The 20163-nt window shown below is 36.6% G+C and overlaps 1 protein-coding gene across 1 annotated transcript in view; it reads right to left on the reverse strand.

Moving 5' to 3' along the window:
- The window catches only part of SPAG17 (sperm associated antigen 17), a 235322-nt gene that overhangs the window by 105155 nt on the left and 110004 nt on the right, over window positions 1–20163 (reverse strand). Inside the window, exons 16-20 of the mRNA XM_043575965.1 lie at window positions 18753–18814; window positions 18061–18174; window positions 10975–11129; window positions 7204–7385; window positions 5589–5686 (exon numbers count right to left, since the gene is read on the reverse strand). Of these exons, the coding sequence (XP_043431900.1) occupies window positions 5589–5686; window positions 7204–7385; window positions 10975–11129; window positions 18061–18174; window positions 18753–18814 (611 nt within the window). The remainder of the gene's footprint in view (window positions 1–5588; window positions 5687–7203; window positions 7386–10974; window positions 11130–18060; window positions 18175–18752; window positions 18815–20163) is intronic.

A 20163-nucleotide genomic window follows, 5' to 3' on the forward strand; every position in this document is an offset into this window, starting at 1 on the left:
AGAAAGGATCCTCCCCCAGAGCCTACAGAGAGAGAATTACCCTGCCACCACCTTGCTTCCAGATTTCTAGCCTCCAGAATTGTGAGACAATAAATTTCTGTTGCCTGGAAGCTTCCCTGTTTGTGGCATTTTATTACGGCAGCCTTAGGAGGCTAATAGAGTTGGGAAGGGTAAAACAATAATCCTGGATGATGCTCGGACCCCATGTTGGGAAAGTGTTTGTATCCTGATCCAACAGCACCTTTTTTACTATTTTAATACAGATGAAACCTGAAGTGCTCATGGGCAATGACCCTCCATTGTAGCTGCTCGGTGGGGCATGCCTATGGGAACTTTATGGGTCTCCAGATACGGAAATTCTCTGGAGTACTTGTAATTTACACTGGAGCGCTGATGGCCCTTGCCCCAGGAATAGATTGGAATAAGATATCTGGTAGTACAAATAACAAGGAAAGTAACTGTTTTGGATACCACCTGTGTCCTTTTAGTTGGAAAGCAAGCCCTGCTATATAACAGCACACAACAGAATCCAGTTTCACTACAAGTCTGTAAAATGAGACAGAGTGTATAGCTTCATCCCCAACTGACTTGTAAATAAATGAGTCATGGCCAATTGTAATGACACCTGTCCATAATATCTGTTCATGAACTGATTCTGTTAGGAAGGCATACCAAAACCCACTGAAATTCCAGGGTTTTTTTTTTTCTGTAACTGAATTATACCGTAACCATACTGCAATATGGTGTAACTCTGGCATTGGTATAGTCAATTACTGTATGTAAATAAGTCATAATACTGATATTGATGATTAAATGTACTAGGAGATAGACAAATCTTCCTTCAGATGTAATATTAACGGAAAAATGACTAGCCTGAGGAAGAAATGGATTTTGCTAACTATCAGCTAATTTCTGTGCCAAATAGTCTATACAACATTATCCTAAGGTACAAATAATACTGAATTAAAGGGGGAACAAATAATCAAAGTATTACAGAAATGTGAAAATGTATGTAATACTTTACGGGATGGCTTAGTTGCTTCTTTACTTCTATCCCTACTCCATACTGGATCATCGAAGTGTTAGGCATATTTATACTTATACTATTGCTGTACCAAATATGATTATTTTGCTCTAAGAAAGCTTGGGCCAAGAATTAGGGCTTGACCTGTGCAGTAAAGAATTAACCCTGCCTAAAGAAATGTTAGACTCTTGCCCAGCTTATGGGAGGTTACCTCGAAGGCCTTAGAGCATCCTGCCTGATGAGTGTCTTTGTTTACTTGGACTACAACAGGTAGTGCAATTTGTAACATAATTTGTGGTGGGGTCTTTGAGCCATGTGCTATCAGCGTGACCTCTGGAGAGGCTAGACACAGTGCAACCATGTGGTCCCTCAGTCATGTCTGTGTAACGGACCCCCAACAAAGCCCTGGACACCAAGGTTTGGGTGAGCTTCTTATATGTCAATACTCCATGCATGTAGTCACACACTGTTACTGGGAGAGATAAGCACTGTCTACACAATTCCACTGGAAGAAAACAAAGGAAGCTTGTAGCTGGAACTTTCAAAATCTTTGGTGATTTTAATGTGTATCCTTTCACTGAAATAAACTGAAGCTGTGAACATACTAAAAAGTAAATAAATAAATAAATAAAAATTATTATCTGATTCAGCACAGAAGTTGCTCATGTCATTGATGAATGAGTGAGACCTATTCCTTTGTTCATTTTTGTTTTACTTGTTCACATCAATGAAAACATCAATCAACATTCATATTGAGTGTTTGTCAGTTTAATCATAGGTTGACTAAGAGCTTAGTAAAAATCTGTGAAAGTATTCTGTGAGAATCAACTGGCTAAATGGAATTTACAACAAAAAGTAGTATGTTCTATAATTTGTACATTGTGTGCTCTACGCACTATGTTATCAGTAAAATTTAGGATAAACATATTATTTATTTTTCCCTGAGAGAGCTATTCCTAAACATTTTCCAGCACACCACTGAGTATTTTCAAAGCAGCTGGAGAGAAAAGGTAAACTGTTGGGGCGCCTGAGTGGCTCAGTTGGTTAAGCGCCCCACTTTGGCTCAGGTCATGATCTCACAGTCCGTGAGTTCCAGCCCCGTGTCGGGCTCAGAGCCTGGAGCCTGCTTTGGATTCTGTGTCTCCCTCTCTCTCTGCCCCTCCCCTGCTCATGCTGTCTCTATCTCTCAAGAATAAACATTTAAATTTTTTTTTTAAAAAAGAAAAAGTAAACTGTTTATAAAGAAATGACAAATTAGATCAACAATTTATTAACAACTACAACGTCAACCCAGGAAAATGTGGAACAATATCTTGAGAGTACTAAGAAGATATATAAAAAAAAACAAAACTGAGAATTTTACAAATGAAAACCGTATTTAATGAGTAAGGGTAAAAAAAAGCCAATTTTTAGGTAAGTAAAAACTGAGGGTTTTACAAACCCCCACTAAAAGAAGTTTTAAAGGAAATACTTCTAAAATATAAAATGTGGGAAGAAATGTTTGACAAACAAATGATAAGCTAAATAACACTGACTACTTAAAACAATGACAATAATAATGTTCAGTTTGTGGGAATAAGAAAAGATAAAATAAAACTTAAAACATAAGTTGGGAGAGGGAAAGCAAATTTTAGATAATATTAATAGTTCCTTGTATTGTTCTGGAAGAAAGTAAAGATATTTTATGAAGTTTAGACTTCATTAAATTACATATACAAGTTGAATTTCTAGAGCAACCACTAGTAGAAATAGAGTGCATACATTTTAAACTTCTGTCAAGGGCCAGATAGTTAATATTTTAGGCCTTTTGGGTCTAGAGGCAAAGTTGTGGACATTATGTAGGTACTTATGTAGTAAGCGAGGAAAGTAATTTTTGCAAATATTTTAATAAGTCATTGAATACAAATTTCTTTTGTAATATAAGTCTACTAATAAGAAAAATAGAATTGTTTTTTGGGGGAGGACAACATTTCACTTAGGGTTCAAATTAGTGTTGCCATCATTAACTGATTGAGAATGAAAAGACAAAATAAATTCAACATAAAATAAAGTAAGAAAGGTGGAAAAAAGGATCATAGAAAAGGCAGGATATAAAAGGATTCAACTCTCCTGTTAAAAGAGAGATCATCCAGATACGGATTTTTTTAAAATCTAGTTTATAGTCCCTCTGTACAAGAGATATGCTTAAAATATAAACACACAGCAAGGTGAAAATAAAGAGATGTAAGCTGACAGTTAAATGCTACCTGAAAGAAAGATCTTATCCCTTTATTTTTCTTTATTAATTTCAGAATTGGTTTTCTAAGGTTCATAAAAACTCTGTTGGGATCTTGATAAGAATAGCATTGATTTTATAGTATATTTCATTTCCTAAGTTGAATCTTCTCATCCATGACTATGGTATATATTCCCACTTAATTAAGTGTTAAATGTCCTCAATAATATGTGGTAATTTTCTCCATAAAGACTTTGCTTATCTTTTATTATTCTTTTTGGCACCTTATAGTTTTTGTTCTTCTTGTGAATGATATTTGTTTTCGATTACATTTTCTAATTGGTTATTGCTAGTAAATAGAAACTCCAGTGACTTTTTTCCACGTTGATACAGCAACCTTGCCAACTTCCTTAACTTATTTGAAAAGCCAAACTAACACTAATAGTGATGCTTGTTAATAACAACGCAAAGTCTATAGACTAATTCATTCATCATGGCCACAAAAATTCTAGATAAAATACCATCAGATCAAACCCAGTTATTTATTAAAATAATAACACGCCATGAAAAAATGGTGCTATCATTCTTAATCTATAATGTGCATAAAGATGGTTCTAGGAGATTATTCAAAATTAAAATTCCTAGATTCGACTCACAAAGATGTAATTAAGATGGAATGAAGGCATCTGTATTTTTAAGTCTCTTCTCCCCGGAGACCCCTAGGCATTCATAATACATGTCTTTGTGGGATGAGGACTAAACTTTAGGAAATGCTGAAGAGGAGTTTGCTTTAAAAATGCAAAGATTATTCCTGTTGTTAAATAAGTCTCCATACTTCAATATATCAATAAAGAAGAAAAACCAACATACATTTTTAAATTTTAATAAAGTAAAGCAGCAACTAATAATAAACTCAAAGATTTGCCATGTAATGATGTTTACCATTAAGACCACGAAGCTAGGGAGGCTCACCAATATTAACCTACATTGTTTTGTGGTTTATTGGATACTAATGGGGGTGTGGAAATCAGCTCTTGCCTACCCAGTATGTGAGCTTACAAAAAAGCTACTGTAATTATTATTATTTAAAAATTTTAAAAACATTTATTCATTTTTTGAGAGACAGAGACAGTATGAGCAGAGGAAGGACAGAGAGAGAGGGAGACACGGAATCCAAAGCAGGCTCCAGGCTCTGAGCGGTCACCACAGAGCCCGACGTGGGGCTCGAACCTACAAACGTGAGATCACGACCTAAGCTGAACGCTTAACTGACTGAGCCACCCAGGTGCCCCAAGATTCATCCGTATTTCTGTGTGTAGCTATAGGTCATGCATTCCCAGAGCTGTATAACATTTCATCATAGGACTAAACCACGCTAGGCATTCCACTGATGAATATTTGAATGGTTTCTAGTTTGGGAGAATTAAAAATAATGCTGCAAGAACAACTCTGTCCATGTGTCTGGGTGCGCACATCCATGCATTTCTGTTAGGCATATCCTTAGGAGTGGAGCTGTTAGGTGAAAAGAAAATCGTTTGCTTGACGTTAGTAGCTATGCCCAGTTTTCCAAAGCGGAAGTGCCCACTTACATGTCAACCACCAGTGTATGAGAATTCACTGTGCTTCACACCTTTGCCAAAATGTGGTATTGTGTCTTAAATTTTAGCCAAAAATGGTTGATCTGACTACATAAAAGTAAAATATTTCTGTATAAATAGAAAAATAAGTGGTGCTTATTAATAAGGAAATTAATACTTCACATATATCCAAATTTAAACTAACAACATTTCTTTGAAAATAAGTTAGATCTGTAGATATTATCTGGAAGTGATATTCATGATACTTTGCTATAAAAAAAATAGTATGTGGAAGAGTAAAAAAAAAAAAAAACCAAAACCAAATCTAAATCAAAACCAAACAAATGAAAACCCTCTTTATATTTGTGTATGCATGAATGTATAAGTATAGAGCATACCAAATTGTTAATATTTCTTATTTTCAGGGGTTTGGAGACCCAGAGTAATTTTGACTTCTTATAAAAGCATACATTAATTTTGTAATTAAACATTGGAAACAAGAAACAAACACCTGCAGCAGAAACAGAGACGATATGAACAAGGCACCACATTGGATTTGGGTTTTATAAAAATGAATGATACAGAATTCCTTCAAAGTTTATCATCTGGAGGAGGAGACAGCTTGGTGGGGAGACTGCTCTTTCATTGCAGATTCAATTATTTCTGAGAGGTTAGCAAAAAAGATCGCTTTTGTTCCACCACACAAACTCTCTATCACACAATAAATTTGAATTTGTAAATATTCAGTGTCATCTGTCTTTCCTTGAATTACCTTGAGAGAGCCTTCTAAAATAAAAGGAATCTTTTCCTTCTCTTTTTCTTTTTCTTTTTCTTGATCCGCTATCTCTCCTTTGCTCATTCCTTTGTTACCTAAAGCCAGAGAAAATTAAACTTCTTAGTGACTCTCTACGACAAAGGTTCATTGAAGGACCAAATGTCTGAACTGTAGGGGATCTCAAAGGCTATCAAGTTCAACTCTCCATTTATTCATTCCTGACTCCTTCTCGCTGTCTCCAGAGTGGGTGTCTGAAGTGGGACTGAGCTCCTCCAAGGATGAGGAACTCAACGACCGTGGAGAATGCATTCCATTCTGTGTTGAGACCTTGAAGCTTTTACTGAAGTAGACTCTCTATCCATAGAGCTTTAACCTAATTAATCCTAGCTTAAGACCACACAGAACAAATCTAACTTTTTCTTCCACATTGAAGCCCTCCTCTTGCTATAATAGTCCTTCTGTTTGGAATATTTACAACTTTCCTCACTTAAGAGGTCTCAAACTGAATGCAATACCTACCAAGTGTATTTCAATCTCCAACTAACCGTATTCTGGATTTAACAGCGTCTAGATAGTGATTAAACTTTTGGTTCTGTTCAGAAGCAGAATAAAGAAAAGGCAATTTTTCCTGCTCATAGGCAAGTGTGGCCCTAGACACTATTGTGAGAGGGTAGCCCTACCTCTCTTTATATAGTCCCATCCATCATCCCAGATACTTAGTGCTGTCCTTCTGTGCCCCTGTCAGGAGAAAGGCCAAACTGACGGATGGATTATATAACCATTTGAGTGGATGGTGACTGATTCATTAGAATTAAGTCAAACACAAATTCTTTTGGTAATTGACAGAAGTTGCAAAATCTTTGGGAAATATATAGCTTTGCTTCTTTATGAGAAACCATTCTCAACTTATGCTATCAGAAATAATGAATATTATTAACATGGAAACCATTCCCTAGTGAGATATCCTTATTTACCACACAGGTTACCTCATTGTTTTACTCCTTTATCAAGTATCCTTCCTCTTTTTTTCACTCTCTTCTCCATTCCCCAACAGCATCAAAGCCATGGGAATTAACAACAAAAATAAATATATGTATTGACTCCACCCCTTGTTAAGTGCCTGTCACAAATCCTCAAGAATGCATTTTCCCTTTATTTCTAGATTCCTACTCCCAATTAGTCTTGGGATTCTTCTGATTGCTCTTCCAAGAAATGTCTTGTTTTAATCTCACTTTTGGAATCTATAAGTATTCTAATGGAAACATACTGACTCCGAATTTGCCTCATATATTGTCAACAAATCTTAGATAGCTGAAACTATCAGCCCTACCAAAATGAAGACATCTGGCATTTCCCTAACATCACATTTAATCTGCAGGACAGATCGAATCTTCCAGATCTGGCAGGAGGTGGCATCAATATAAGACAAATATCCCATTATCCCATCACCAAATTGATCATATTTAGAACTCAGCTATTCTATTTTTTAGAGAAAGCAAAGAGTCACAGAAATTTGTAGGCAATTCATTTTAATACTGAAAATATTCAGTCTTGATTAAATTATCAAATGGAAGAATGTCTTGGGACTTTACGTGTAAGTTCAACCAGTGACTTACTTTTAGGTTTTTAACAGAATACATTTTGTTAGAAGTGATTTTGGTAGTAGCAGAATATTTCAATTCCAGCTCGGCCTTCGTCCTAGTGATTTCCTCAGCCATTTTAGATTCCTGATATATGGCTTCTTCTTTTATGATCCAATCTTGAATGGAGTTTGCAACAAGTTCCAAATAATTCCTAAAATTAAAAAAAAAAGCAAATAAGAGAAAATGACAATCGAGTTACTGTTAAAGTCAGTAATACTTAAGACACCAACCATGCAAATAAACTTTGCAAAAATGAACTGATCCTAAATTGCCCATATACCAAATGCAATAGACTCAATTATATATCCTAGATGTAATTCGTACAAAGTCATCAAATATAAATATCCAGTGAGCATATGAACAATGCCCAACTTCATCCACAATTAAAGACATGCACATTTAAAAATGAGATGTTTCTAACCCAGTCAAGGATTCAAAAGTTTAATAACACCAAGAGTTGATGACAGTTTAGAGGAACAGTCACTCTCAGCACTGTTAGCTGGAGAGTAATATGGTACAATCTCTTTTTAATGCAATTTTATAGCATAATAGAAACTCTTTCAAGTGACGATAGCTAATTGACTGACTGGATTAATTGAAATGCTCCAGTCTTGCTGTAAACTTACTGGCCTGGGAATATCCACGCTGTAAGTACTGTGCCCTACGCTGCATGTGCACTTAGGCTCACATCTGTGAGTTGTTGCTCACCAGGGGTCAGTCATAGTTGTTCCCAAATCCATTCATTCTATTTATGTGGATGACTGTAATTATTTTTAATTAAATGTTGTATATACTTACAACATTTGAGTGTCCTTAGAGAGTTGTTTCTGAGGAGGTAAGTTAAAATATTTAGGTTGGATAATCAAGATTAGTTATTGTCAGAATGTGTGGAAGTGAGGCCTAAGGCTTGAAAAATAAAGCTACAGGGTTTCTGTAGTCAGGCTGTTTCACAATTTTCTCTCATTTTTGATTCCCTTTTAAAGAAATGAACTGAAAACCATAGACTGTGAATTTGAGGTACTCAATATCTTCATTGGGAAGGGAAAAGACATCTCAAACTCATCCTTTCCCCAAATGAACCAATTTTCCTCTCTTAGCTGATGGCAAGTCTATACTTCAGTTGATCAGCCCAAATGCCCTGAAGTTATCCTTGACCACTCTGATTTTCTCACACTCCACTTCGCATCTGTTGGGAAATCCAAATGATTTTTTAAAGCACATATTTAAAACATATTCAAAATCTAATCATTTCTCATTTGCTTCACTGTTCTCTTCCTGGTCTAAGCCACCATCGCCCCTTGCTGGGATGACTACAGTAGCCCCCCAACTGGTCTCCCTGTACCTACCCTTAACCCCCTGTAGTCTATTCTCAACACAGAAGAGAGAGATGTTTTTCACTCTAAAGGCAGATCATGTCTCTCCCAGGTTCAGAACCTTTCGATGTGTCTGCCTTTCAAACAAAACCTAGAGTTCTTGCTATTTATTCATGATGAGGGAACACAGACTCGTACACAGCCCAATCAGTATTCAAATGAGATGACAAAATAAAGAATATTTCAGCATGCAATGACTCGGGAATTCCCCAGCCTGATACTTTCTGAAAGAATTAGTCACAAATGTACTCCAGCTGCATTGAAAAAGTAAATCCAAGAAAGAAGACAATATGGTATATAAATAAAAGGGCTGAGGAAGAAAACAGTACAATTTGTAATTAAATGTAAATAATTATTTGTGCTACTTGTCTGTGATTAAAAATATTACTTAACAGTTGGAAATAAAATTTCTAGACAATTTCAAAATGGCGATTTCTTGGGAGTAAGTAAAAATATGTTAAAAATTTTAACATCTGTGGAATGATATTCATACTCATTAGCTCCAATTACGATATAAAAATATTTAAATATGTGATTTAAAAGGATAACCTCTATAGGGATATTAATAGAATATATAACTTTAAAAACATCACACACTAAGAATGAACTAAAAAAATTCAATCTAAGGATGAAAAGGGATTAATTCTAAAGTAGAAATATGCATGTAAAATTAAATGGTAAGAATGAGGCCAAACATACCCCTTATAAAAATAGAAGTGAATAGATTAATTCTTTAAAATATAAAGTTTTAAAATATTGTTATTAATTATTAAATTAATTATAAAAATCTTTCAAAGACAGAGGATCTCAGAGTAGATGGAAAAATCCAAGGTAACACTGAAAAGACATGTATCTACAAATCAAAATGACGCAGAAAAATAAAAGGGTGGCAGATGGCTGGCTAGAAAGCTAGAGAAAGTCCAGCTCCTTGATGACTTAGGTGAGTAGCTGAACTACCCCTGAGATACTGCCCAATTCTAAATTTGTCACTACAGAAGAAAAAGAAGTCCCTTATTAGGTTAGCCACTGTAGTCCGTTTTCTATTAACATAGTGAGACACAATTCCTAGTTGACATGTAAAATTATTGAGAAAGTCCTATCAGTAAATTTCTGTATAAGAAGACTATCCAACAATATTAATATCAAACGTGGTGAAATTCAAGGTGAAAAGCATTAAGGGGAACACAGACAGACATTTGCTCATATTGATAAAAGTTACAATGCATTAAGAAGGATGCTTCTGAAATACAGATTCAAAAATAAGTTTAGACATACACACATATACACACAATACATGCAAAACTAACAGGAGAAATAGACAAAACTATAATCATAAAGACAGACGCTAATACATCTCTCTCAGGAATGGGCATTTATTGAGACAACTGTTTAATTTCATTCCGAAAGACATCCAAAATCCAAATGTCATGCATGAATGTGTAGAACAAAAATCACCAAAAGTAACTGAAGAAGAAATAGAAATCCTGGATAAGAGATTAACTTTAGAAGAACTGCAAAGCCTGTAGATCATCTGTTCCTCATCCTTTCCCAATATTGTCTCTCCCATTGGGCTCTGCCATCCAGCCCGTAGGGAGCCACTACCTCTAAATAGTTTTCCATGTGAAGCATTCCTACCCTTCCCCAAATAATGTGCTATATTATGTAAGCTACTGTATATGTGAGCAAAGGATTAGCACACAACCTGTTTTCCCAGTTATTCTGTAAGCCCATTCTCTGTGTCTTTCTGTATCCCTTTAAACTAAAACAACGCTGTACAAATAAATAAATAAATAAATAAATAAATACTGGATATACATTAACCGGCATTGAAAAAATAATGAAATGTTCTCATAATTACTGAGAGGACAGAGCAAAGCTTTAAGATCATCAAGAAATAATTAAGGAGCTTGGCAGAAAAAAAAATCACTGATTCCTAGAGGTCTCAGTTTGCTGAGCACCTGACCGCTGTGTTGATATGTCACTCAGTGGCCCTACTTTGGAGTCTTCCCCAGATCAAGTGGAGTTATCCAAAACCAGCATGAAGAATGTCATGTGTTATAGTTTCTACTTGGAATCTTTCAGAGGCAGTTTTATTAGGGTCTAAATAAATCAAATGTAAGGTAATGAAATCCCCACTAGACTTAATGGCTCCAGGAATGATGTCTGTCTTATTTATTTGGTATAGTTTTAATGCTTATTACAGTGCCTGGTACACCTCAAACATGCAACTTGATAAACTAAATTGAAGGTTTAGTGTTTGGCTTGAAGCACTTACCTTAGGCTAAGGAACTGAAAGCTAATTAACCAAGTAACTAACAAGCTAACTAAAATAAGATAATAATTAACTAAACTGTCCAAGGTGGTTACCTGAATCCAACATTGGAGTGAAGAGCAATATTCCAATATTCACAATGCAGACGTTGACTATTCATTGGATTATGAAAGACTAAAAGTAGAGAGTTGTCTTGCGTATGGTAGTAAGAATCAATCCACCTGTATTGCTGCCTGGCTTCTTGAAGAACCTGAAATCAAAATAATTACATTGTTGTGTCTTTTTTTCCATGAGAAGCATCTCCTGCTAAGGTATGTCTCTGCCCCCTTACCCTCATCCCTTTATTTCCACACTGAGAACATCAGTGGTAGAATTTGGGGGGAACATTTCAGCAACTCTTACAGAAAATAAAATACTAGCCTCCAGGCATAGAGGCATTTGCTCAAGTGTTTTTTATTCAGGCTTGGAGATAATAATTAAGTCAAGCAGTTATTTAACGTTTTCCATGCCTTCATATAGATCATCTCATTTTCTCGTCATTAAAAACCCCGGATAAATAGGAACAATTATTTTTCCTATTTTGAAATATTAAAATCCTCATTTTTTCAGTGTAAACTGGGGCTGAGAAAGGATGAGAGGTTTGTCTAAGAAGATAGAGTTCGTAAGTCCTGGGGCCAAGACACCAGTCTCTGTGTCATCATTTTTGCACTCCAAAGAGTGCTCTCCACCACACCATGCTGTAGTGCAGAGGAACAAGGTGCATGGTCTTTCTCATACATGCTGTTTGCACATGACTGCTAACCTTGGCCTTTTCCAAAACATTCCACCCTCAGCATGCACTGCGATCTCAGCTACTGACAGAGGGGCACAGAGGGCAGGGCACACTTTGTCCTGCTTCTATTTCACTGCCAATCAATATAAGGAAACATGTCCACAGGGAAATAAATTACACAGCTGTGGATTGTTGTTTTTGTTTTCGTTTTCAACATCAATCTCATGCAGGAACTTTCAGTTCTCTGCTGGTGGGTGATCTGAAGGCATGGAATTGCATGTTATGTTAGGAAAGGACTGTTTTACTTTTGCTTTCAATTTTACACTGGTAGCATTACCAAAATAATACATTTACTTCCCGAATCTAGTCCCCTGTATGAGTGTCTTTATGGAGTGGTATTGAAACTATTACATCTGTTCCCCGAGAGGCAATACCAGAGACACACATGTGGTGAATATCTTTGCATTAATTTTGTTGTTGTTGTTACATAGGGTACTATTCATTACTTTACTTTTTGGAGATGCAAATTCCTTTTAGACTTTAAACCCCCAAACAAAACATGTTCATTTCTGATGAACATGAATCCTTCTTTCCGTTAGAGAGCTCTGTAAAATTTGTTTTCATGTTTACTTTGGCTGCTAGAATTTATAGCACTAAGTTTCTCAGAGCTATGGCTGCTCTCAATCAATGTCTGATAAGTTTTCAAATAGTATCTTTCCTCTCCATTTTTTTTTTTTACTATTTGGCTTTTCCCTATTATCCTATATTAATATTGTGATGCCATGAACTTTAGTTAAATTTTTTTTATTAAAAATAAACACATTTATTGAAGCATTATTCACAGTAGCCAAGATATGGAGGCAACCCAACTGTCCAACCACAGAAGATGGATAAAGAAGATGTAAAATAGATAGATAGATAGATAGATAGATAATGAAACCTTGCCATTTGCAACAACATGGATGGATCTGGAGGGTGCAATGTTAAGTGAAATAAGTCCGTCAGAGAAAGAAAAACACTATATTATTTCACTCATATGTGGAATTCAAGACACAAAACAAAGGAAAAGGAGACAAACAAAAAACCAGACTCTTAAATACAGAGAACAAACCGGTGACTGCCCAGAGGGGAGGTGGGTAGGGCATGGGTGAACTAGAGAAAGGGGATTAAAAGTACACTTAGTGGGATGAGCATTGAGAAATGTATAGACTAGTTGAATCATTATATTTTACACCTGAAACTAATATAACACCGTGTTATTTATAGTTCAGTTAAAAAATAAACACCTACTATGTGCCAGGTACTGTGTAGGTTCTTGGGGGAAAAAATGAACAAGATAGATGAGATTTTCCTTTAAAATTTAATAAAGATTTTTACAGATCATCCTGGATTCAGGGAGGTGTCCTAAGCAGATGAAATTGATGGGAGTATCTGATTCATAGAATGGACTGGATGAGAGCAGAAGCAGGTTAATGATGAGGAGGATGTTGCAGGAGAAGAGGAGGGTGGCTGTAGCAACAGTGGAGGTGGTGAGGAGCTTGAAGATACATTTTGAGGTACACCCTTCAAAATCTGACGATGGATCAGACATGAGGGATGCAGTCAAGCTGAGATAAGTGAGAACTCTTAGCCTTCTGGCTTGAAGGTGACATTTTCTGAGATGGATGAGGAGAGAAACATGCTCACGTGGGGAAATTATGAGCTTTGTGTGGGACCCTGAAGTTGAGATGCCTGTCATAAATTCAAGTGGAATTTGGAGTTAGGTATCCTAGTATGGAACTAAGAAATCATTTGGAAGATAAAATCGTAGCAGTCATTAGCATTAGGTCATAGATAATAGATGAAATCGTCACAAGGATGTTTGCAGAGGAGAGAAGAAGGTTCAGGGCTCAGACTCAAGCCATTTCGATGTGTAGACATTAGGTCAACAAAAGTCCAAACAGAGCACTGAGGAGAAGTACAGTTTGGCACCTTGGAAACCGAGAGTGGGCAGTGTTTCACAGTGAAGTGATCAGCTCTGCGATGCTGTGAAAAGACCAAGGAAGATGAAGCAAGATAATTGTCCATTAGATGTGGCAGGACAGTGATTCATAAAGGGGTGAGGACAGAGCCAAATCGAAAAAAAGCCAAAGCCTGAAATGAACTTCCATTTTAAAGATGAGAGATGAAACCCATGTACTTCTTGACACCTCATTAAAAGAACAGCAAAATTACTGGGTTTTAGTACCACAAAGCTGAAGGTCACAGGAGAGGAGACAAAGGCAACAACAGTTGAGAAGCTGGAAAGCAGAAGGATAGGGGTAACTGCCGGTAGGAAGAAAATCAAATTCTAAGATTAATTTTACGAGAGGCCACAAGTAACCTTGTGCAGAAGTGCAGAAAGGCTCCAGAAAGTACCAGAGCACTGCCCCACTCTGAGAGTGGGGTCAAGGAGACACTGAAAATAGGAAGATTAGAGTATTTTTAAGAAGCCGTTAGGGCCTCCGGAAGCCCTCGATGATTCTGAGCAACTAGGCATCTGCCCATCTCCCACCTCAGCGGACAAAGGGAGGATTATGACCTATAGAAATGACCCCGTGGATTCTAAGAAGAGGGATCCCAGGCACTGCTAAAGGGAAGATGTGCTACAGAAAAAATGAGAATTGTTTAAAAGCATAAATTGATGTCCAAGAAATATAAGGTGATCCACATGTATAATTCTACATTTTATAGTAGCCATACTTTACAAGTAAAAAGCAACAGATAAGATTACTTTTTAAAAGATATTTTATTTGGGGCGCCTGGATGGCTCAGTCAGTTAAGCATCCAACTCTTGGTCTTGGCTCAGGTCATGAGCCCTGTGTCAGGTTCTGCGCCGACAGGGGGGAGCCTGCTTAGGGTTCTGTCTCTTCCTCTCTCTGCCCCTCCCCCACTCGCTCTCTGTCCGTCTCTTTCTCTCAAAATAAATAAATAAAAACCTAAACAAATATATATTTTATTTAACTCAATATGTCAAAAAATTATCATTTCAATATGTAATGAATATAAAAATTGTTAATGGGATATATCACCTTTTTCATATTAAGTTTTTGAAATTTGGTATATATACTTAAACCAAATATATAGTATACATGTAGTAACATATATAATAATAAGTAATATATACTATATTATATAAGTAATATATACTATATTATATAAGTAATATATACCATATTATTTAAGTAATATATACTATAGTATATAAGTAATATATACTATAGTATATAAGTATATAAGTAATATATACTATAGTATATAAGTAATATATATATATACTATATACTACATATATAATACATAATAGTATAATAGTATAATATATATATTACTTATATAGTAAGTATTATAATACTATATACATATATATTAGAAGTAATGTATATACTATACATAAGTATATAAGTATTATTTATATACTATAGTATATACCATAGCAAACATACAGAACGTCTCAATTTGGACAAAGTACATTTCAGGTAGTCAGAAGCTACCTGTGAGTAGTGGCTACCATATTGAACAATGCAGATCTAGAGACTGGATGGTAAGAAGTGTAACTGCCTTCCCCCCACCACTCAGCTTCCAAAACCCTGACAGGTAAGTTATGTCTTTCAGTTAGGAGATTAGGGGTTTTCTCCCCTGGAGAATTTAAATGGCTTAAGGGTACAGACTAATATACCAACACTGATGGGTATCCCAAGGAAACTACCCAGCCAAGTCACCCAAAATGAAGTCCATTTATTGACAACTCCCTCCTTCCCTGACCTCATACAGTAGTACTTCCTATGATATTTTTAGTGTCTCATTATTAACATGAAGAAAAAGGCAAATATCATGAGGTAGTATTCTCTGAAATGAAAAATAAAGACCAAAAAAAAGTAAAAATAAACTTGAGAGAAAAAGAAAACAATTTGAGGAAAAAGACACAATCTAGGGATGAAACACTAAGACTTCAAAGGACTTTAATATCCTCATAGAGATAAGAGAAGATATGGTATCAAGTAAGACAAATAAGATGCTATAAAAAAGTAATTTGCAATTATAAATAGAACTTTAGGAAATTAAAAATGATGATAACAGAAATAGAAGCCTCAGTAGAAAAACCAAATGAAAGCTGAGCCATATCTCCAGGAAAAAAAAAAAAAAAAAAAGACAAGTATTGGAAATTAGGAGAGAAAAGGTAAGGAAATTGGAAGTTCAGTCCAGAAAGTTCAGCACCAGAATAACAGAAAGAAGAAACAGAAAAAACAGTAGGGAGAAGGTTATCAAAGAAATGATTACAGAACATTTGTTTCCTAGAATATAAAGACAGGAGTCTCTGGATTGTTCTGGGCTTACCACTACGATACTTGGAAATAGAACCACACCAAGGCACATCAACAGGAAACCAACAACACTGGAGCAAACAGAAGATCTTAAAACCTCCCAGACAGAAGGAAAAAAACAGGCTCAAACAACTAATCAGGAATCAGAATTTCATTGTTGCTTTTCCTCAAGGACAACCCAAGAAGCTAGAAGACAATTGAGGAATGCCTTCAAAATGTTGAGGGAAAATGCTTTCTGACTGAGCATTTTATGTAAAGCCAAAGTGTCACTCAAACGTAAGGGTAGAATTAAGAGGGTTTCACACATCCAATGCCCCCCCCCCCCCGCCAATTTACCTGCCATGAATTTTAATTCAGAAAGCAATTAGAAGCGATAGCCCCCTACAAAAAGGGAGTAACTCAGGAAAGAAGATGACTCGTGATTCAGGAACCCAGTGTCTGGTTGGAAAGAGAGGCCAAGGATGTGACCCAGATGATAAGAAAGGAAGCTCCCAGGGCCACAGCTGTGAAGTAGGCTTGGAGGGCAAGCGGGAGTTCAGAGCATATGGGAGAGAGGTGGCTTAGATGATAAAATTGATCGAGTGCCTGTGTGGTTTAATGTATTGAGAGGAGATTTCACTCTTTGGTGGAGAGTTTGGGGATGAGTAATATAAATGCATAGTAAACTACACAAAGGAAAAAAAAATGGGAAAACAAACACCAAGGAAAACAAAAATAGCATCAAGAAAGAAAATGTAATAGTTCAGCTATGAATAAAATTTATAAAAATGAAATAAACTAAATATTCAATATTGAGATACACAAAAATGATGATATAGTTAACAGTGTTAGAGAATGGGAAGAAGGGAGTATATGAGTGAGTGTGTACGTGTGTGTGTGTGTGTGTGTGTGTGTGTGTGTTCACATGCACATGCATATGCTAGATGGGGGTTGGCAGCATTTCCTCAAGAGAGAATCAGTTGATGGTGATGCCCAACCAAAAGTAAAACTAAACAAAATATACTCATTATTAGAGGTAACTGAGTTAAGTAACACAAGAAACCTGTAAATGCCTTGAAGATTTTTACCTCTGAGAATTTGGGCATGGGGGTAGGAGGGAGTTGCTATTTTTCATAAGACTCTTTATAGAACTTTCTGGGTTTAAAACTGTGTAGAGGTAGGGGCTCCTGGGTGGCTCAGTTGGTTAAATGCCTGACTCTTGATCTCGGCTTGGGTCATGATCTCCGGTTCATGAGATCGAGCCCTGCGGCAGGCTCTTTGCTGACAGCGCAGAGCCTGCTTGGGATTCTCTCTCTCTCTCTGCTCCTTCCCACCCTTGCATGCATGAGCTCTCTCTCAAATAAATAAACATTTAAGAAAATGTGTGGATCTAAAACTTTGATGTCAGTAGTTAAAAAGATAAAAGCAAGTACTGGTTTTTGCATAAGATGTATACACAGAAAATGTAGGGTTACTTGTTATTTTGCATGAGCACAAGTTCTGTGGCCAGATTTCTTGGGTTCATATCTTGCTTCTCTCACTTGCCAGCCATGTGACCTTGGGCAAAAGTTACTCTTGGTCAAGATGTCTCAATTTTCTATTATTTACATAGGTTTCTACTTCAAAGGACTGTTGCAAGGATTAAATGAACAAATAATACTTACTAATCATTGCTAGCAAAATGGTAAGTGCTCAATAAACACTAGCTATCACAGGTTCCATTGACCTGTAAACTGCATCAGAAAATACTTTGAAATGTAGTGAAAACTCCGTAGAACTGATAGGCAATATGGGAAAAATAAGATTGCTTTCCCATAATGCCTTACTTTTGTTCTTGGAAAATATGTGCAGCAGTCATGTCTATTTCCTTTCTTCTTCAAGATTTTATAAAAACATCCCTTTGGGTGGAGATTCCCTGGGCATGCATAGCTCGATCTGGGAATACATTCATTTTAAAGCTGAAGTAAATGGGAATATTGATCAGAAGTAGATCTGAGAGAGTGACCTAGAAGCGAACTGTTCTAAATCATACCATGACTCCCCAGACCTGTCCAACCATCTCCTGGAGACTCACGGTCCATTAATACCTGAAGCAGAACTTTCGGTTTAAAATGTTCAGTGTAACTCCAGTCCATTAAACTGCGTTGTTGCGTTTTCTTTATGTCCTCCAGGTCTGCTTCCACAGTCATCTTCTTGGGTTTCTAAAAAACCATAGGAGTACAATTTCAGCTTTAATTTGTTCAAGTCCAAATAGAGCCCTCTTGGACTCCATCGACTAACCAGCATGCACTCCATTTTAATTGGGGAAATCTGCATATGTATAAATCCATATGGCAACATTTTAGGAGAGCTGCTGCCAGAAAGAGTATGCCTTTGAGTTTTTTTTTTTATGGGCAACATAATCTAAATATTTTTATTGTTAGGTTATACTCTTCTGAGTCCTGTTAGCAATTATAGGCAGGTTTTCTGAACTCACTTCAAGACAGCATTAGTTCTACATGGCTGTATGGTCAGCAGGTGTTTGTGAGGTTGCCAAGCCACACTGTCTAGAGAGGAGCATGGAGCTTGGAAGTTTTGCTTAAGCCGCTAGTGAAATTAACTCCTTTCTCTCCAGTTGGAGCTGGTCTGAGGATGTCCGAGTAATCCCCTTTCTTATCCTGCTAACCATCTCCTGTGTGTGTGTGTGTGTGTGTGTGTGTGTGTGTGTTTCTCACTCTGGGTCACAGTTTTCTCAGATCATCTTACTTGTATCTACACTTATAGGAAAACAATTCCTTACCTTTTCAAGAGGATCAGCCTTTGTGACTGCTTCATCTTTGATCTCATTGTTCGTGGTCTGTTCTGTAAATCAAAGACACCAACATCCAGTTGTGTTTGGGCTTTGTTCTTGCCTTTGTCAGTGCTGTGCCTTTTTGTTGCCCATATGATCTATGTTTCTGTGCTGAAAAGGTAATTCCTGAAAGGCATGTTTCATGCCTCCAAAAAGGTGTTTGTGTCAATAATTCTAAATCAGTGTCTACCTAGAAAAGTTATACTAAACCCTTGGAAAAGAACCCAGCTTCCTCTGTGATACATTCCTAAATCATATCAGATAATTATGCCTTCAGGCTATCTCCCTCACTTCTAAAAATGTACCTTTACCTTTATGAGTTGCAAATATTCGCTGATTAAACTACAGCTCTTGTGATTCTGAATCTCTCATATATAAATGGATAAACTATATAGCACATTCCCAGTTTGACCAAAGAAATGGAGTGGGTGATGAATCTTGGGGTAATGTATTTGTGATGCCGCTGAATAACTGAGCCAACATGGCTTTTTACCAACCTTAGAACAACAGCAAATTAATCGCTGCATAGTCATATATAAAATGGTCTCACCTTCACTCTCCAAACACATCCCTTCCACTCGCGTTTTGCTCCTTCCTCTCCAGGCTCTCCAGCTTGCTTGCTGTGTCTTAAAGTTTTTACACTTGCCTTTCATTCTGTCTTGCTTTGCTTTTAGATAATCACTTGGTTCAAACCCTTATTTCATTCATATTGTTACTCCAATGTCATCTCTTCCAGGGCTTTTCTGCCTTTCACCCTGTTGTATTTTTAATCATGGCATTTACTAGCATCTGATAATATTTACTTGTGTCTATCTCTCCATCTTGGATGTGAATTCCTGGAGAATAAGAACCTGCTCTTATTTTCTGTAACTGTACCCCGAGTGCCCAGCACATGGTAGGACTTCAGTACCGTCGTTCTGATTGAATGAGGAAAATCTATATCATATAATAAAACTGGAAATGTATCTAAAGCCATACAGAGAGAGAAGAACTGTGGAAGAAACCCAAAACAAAAGCATATTTTAGGGTAAGCATAAGATTCAGCTTCATTCTGTGGCAAAGAGAACTGTATCTACACCTCTAGCGGGAGTAGTTAATCATGTCTACCAAGGATAGACCAATGTTTTTCTTTCTTTTAGGAGCATAGCTACTTACATTTTTGCTACTAGTTTCATCTTGCCTTGGGCTGGTGAAGGTGATGGCATGAGTGTTCCATTTTGATTTAGGGGAAAACTATAAAGTCAATTCAGTTCAGTATTTATATAAATACATCTACTCAAGAGAAAACTCGGGCCAACTATAACTCTAAATAGACCATGATGTCCCTTGTGTCCCTAAAGCAATTGATATGAAATCTGTG

Source organism: Prionailurus bengalensis, chromosome C1 (genome assembly GCF_016509475.1).
Source record: "Prionailurus bengalensis isolate Pbe53 chromosome C1, Fcat_Pben_1.1_paternal_pri, whole genome shotgun sequence".
NCBI lineage: Eukaryota > Metazoa > Chordata > Mammalia > Carnivora > Felidae > Prionailurus > Prionailurus bengalensis.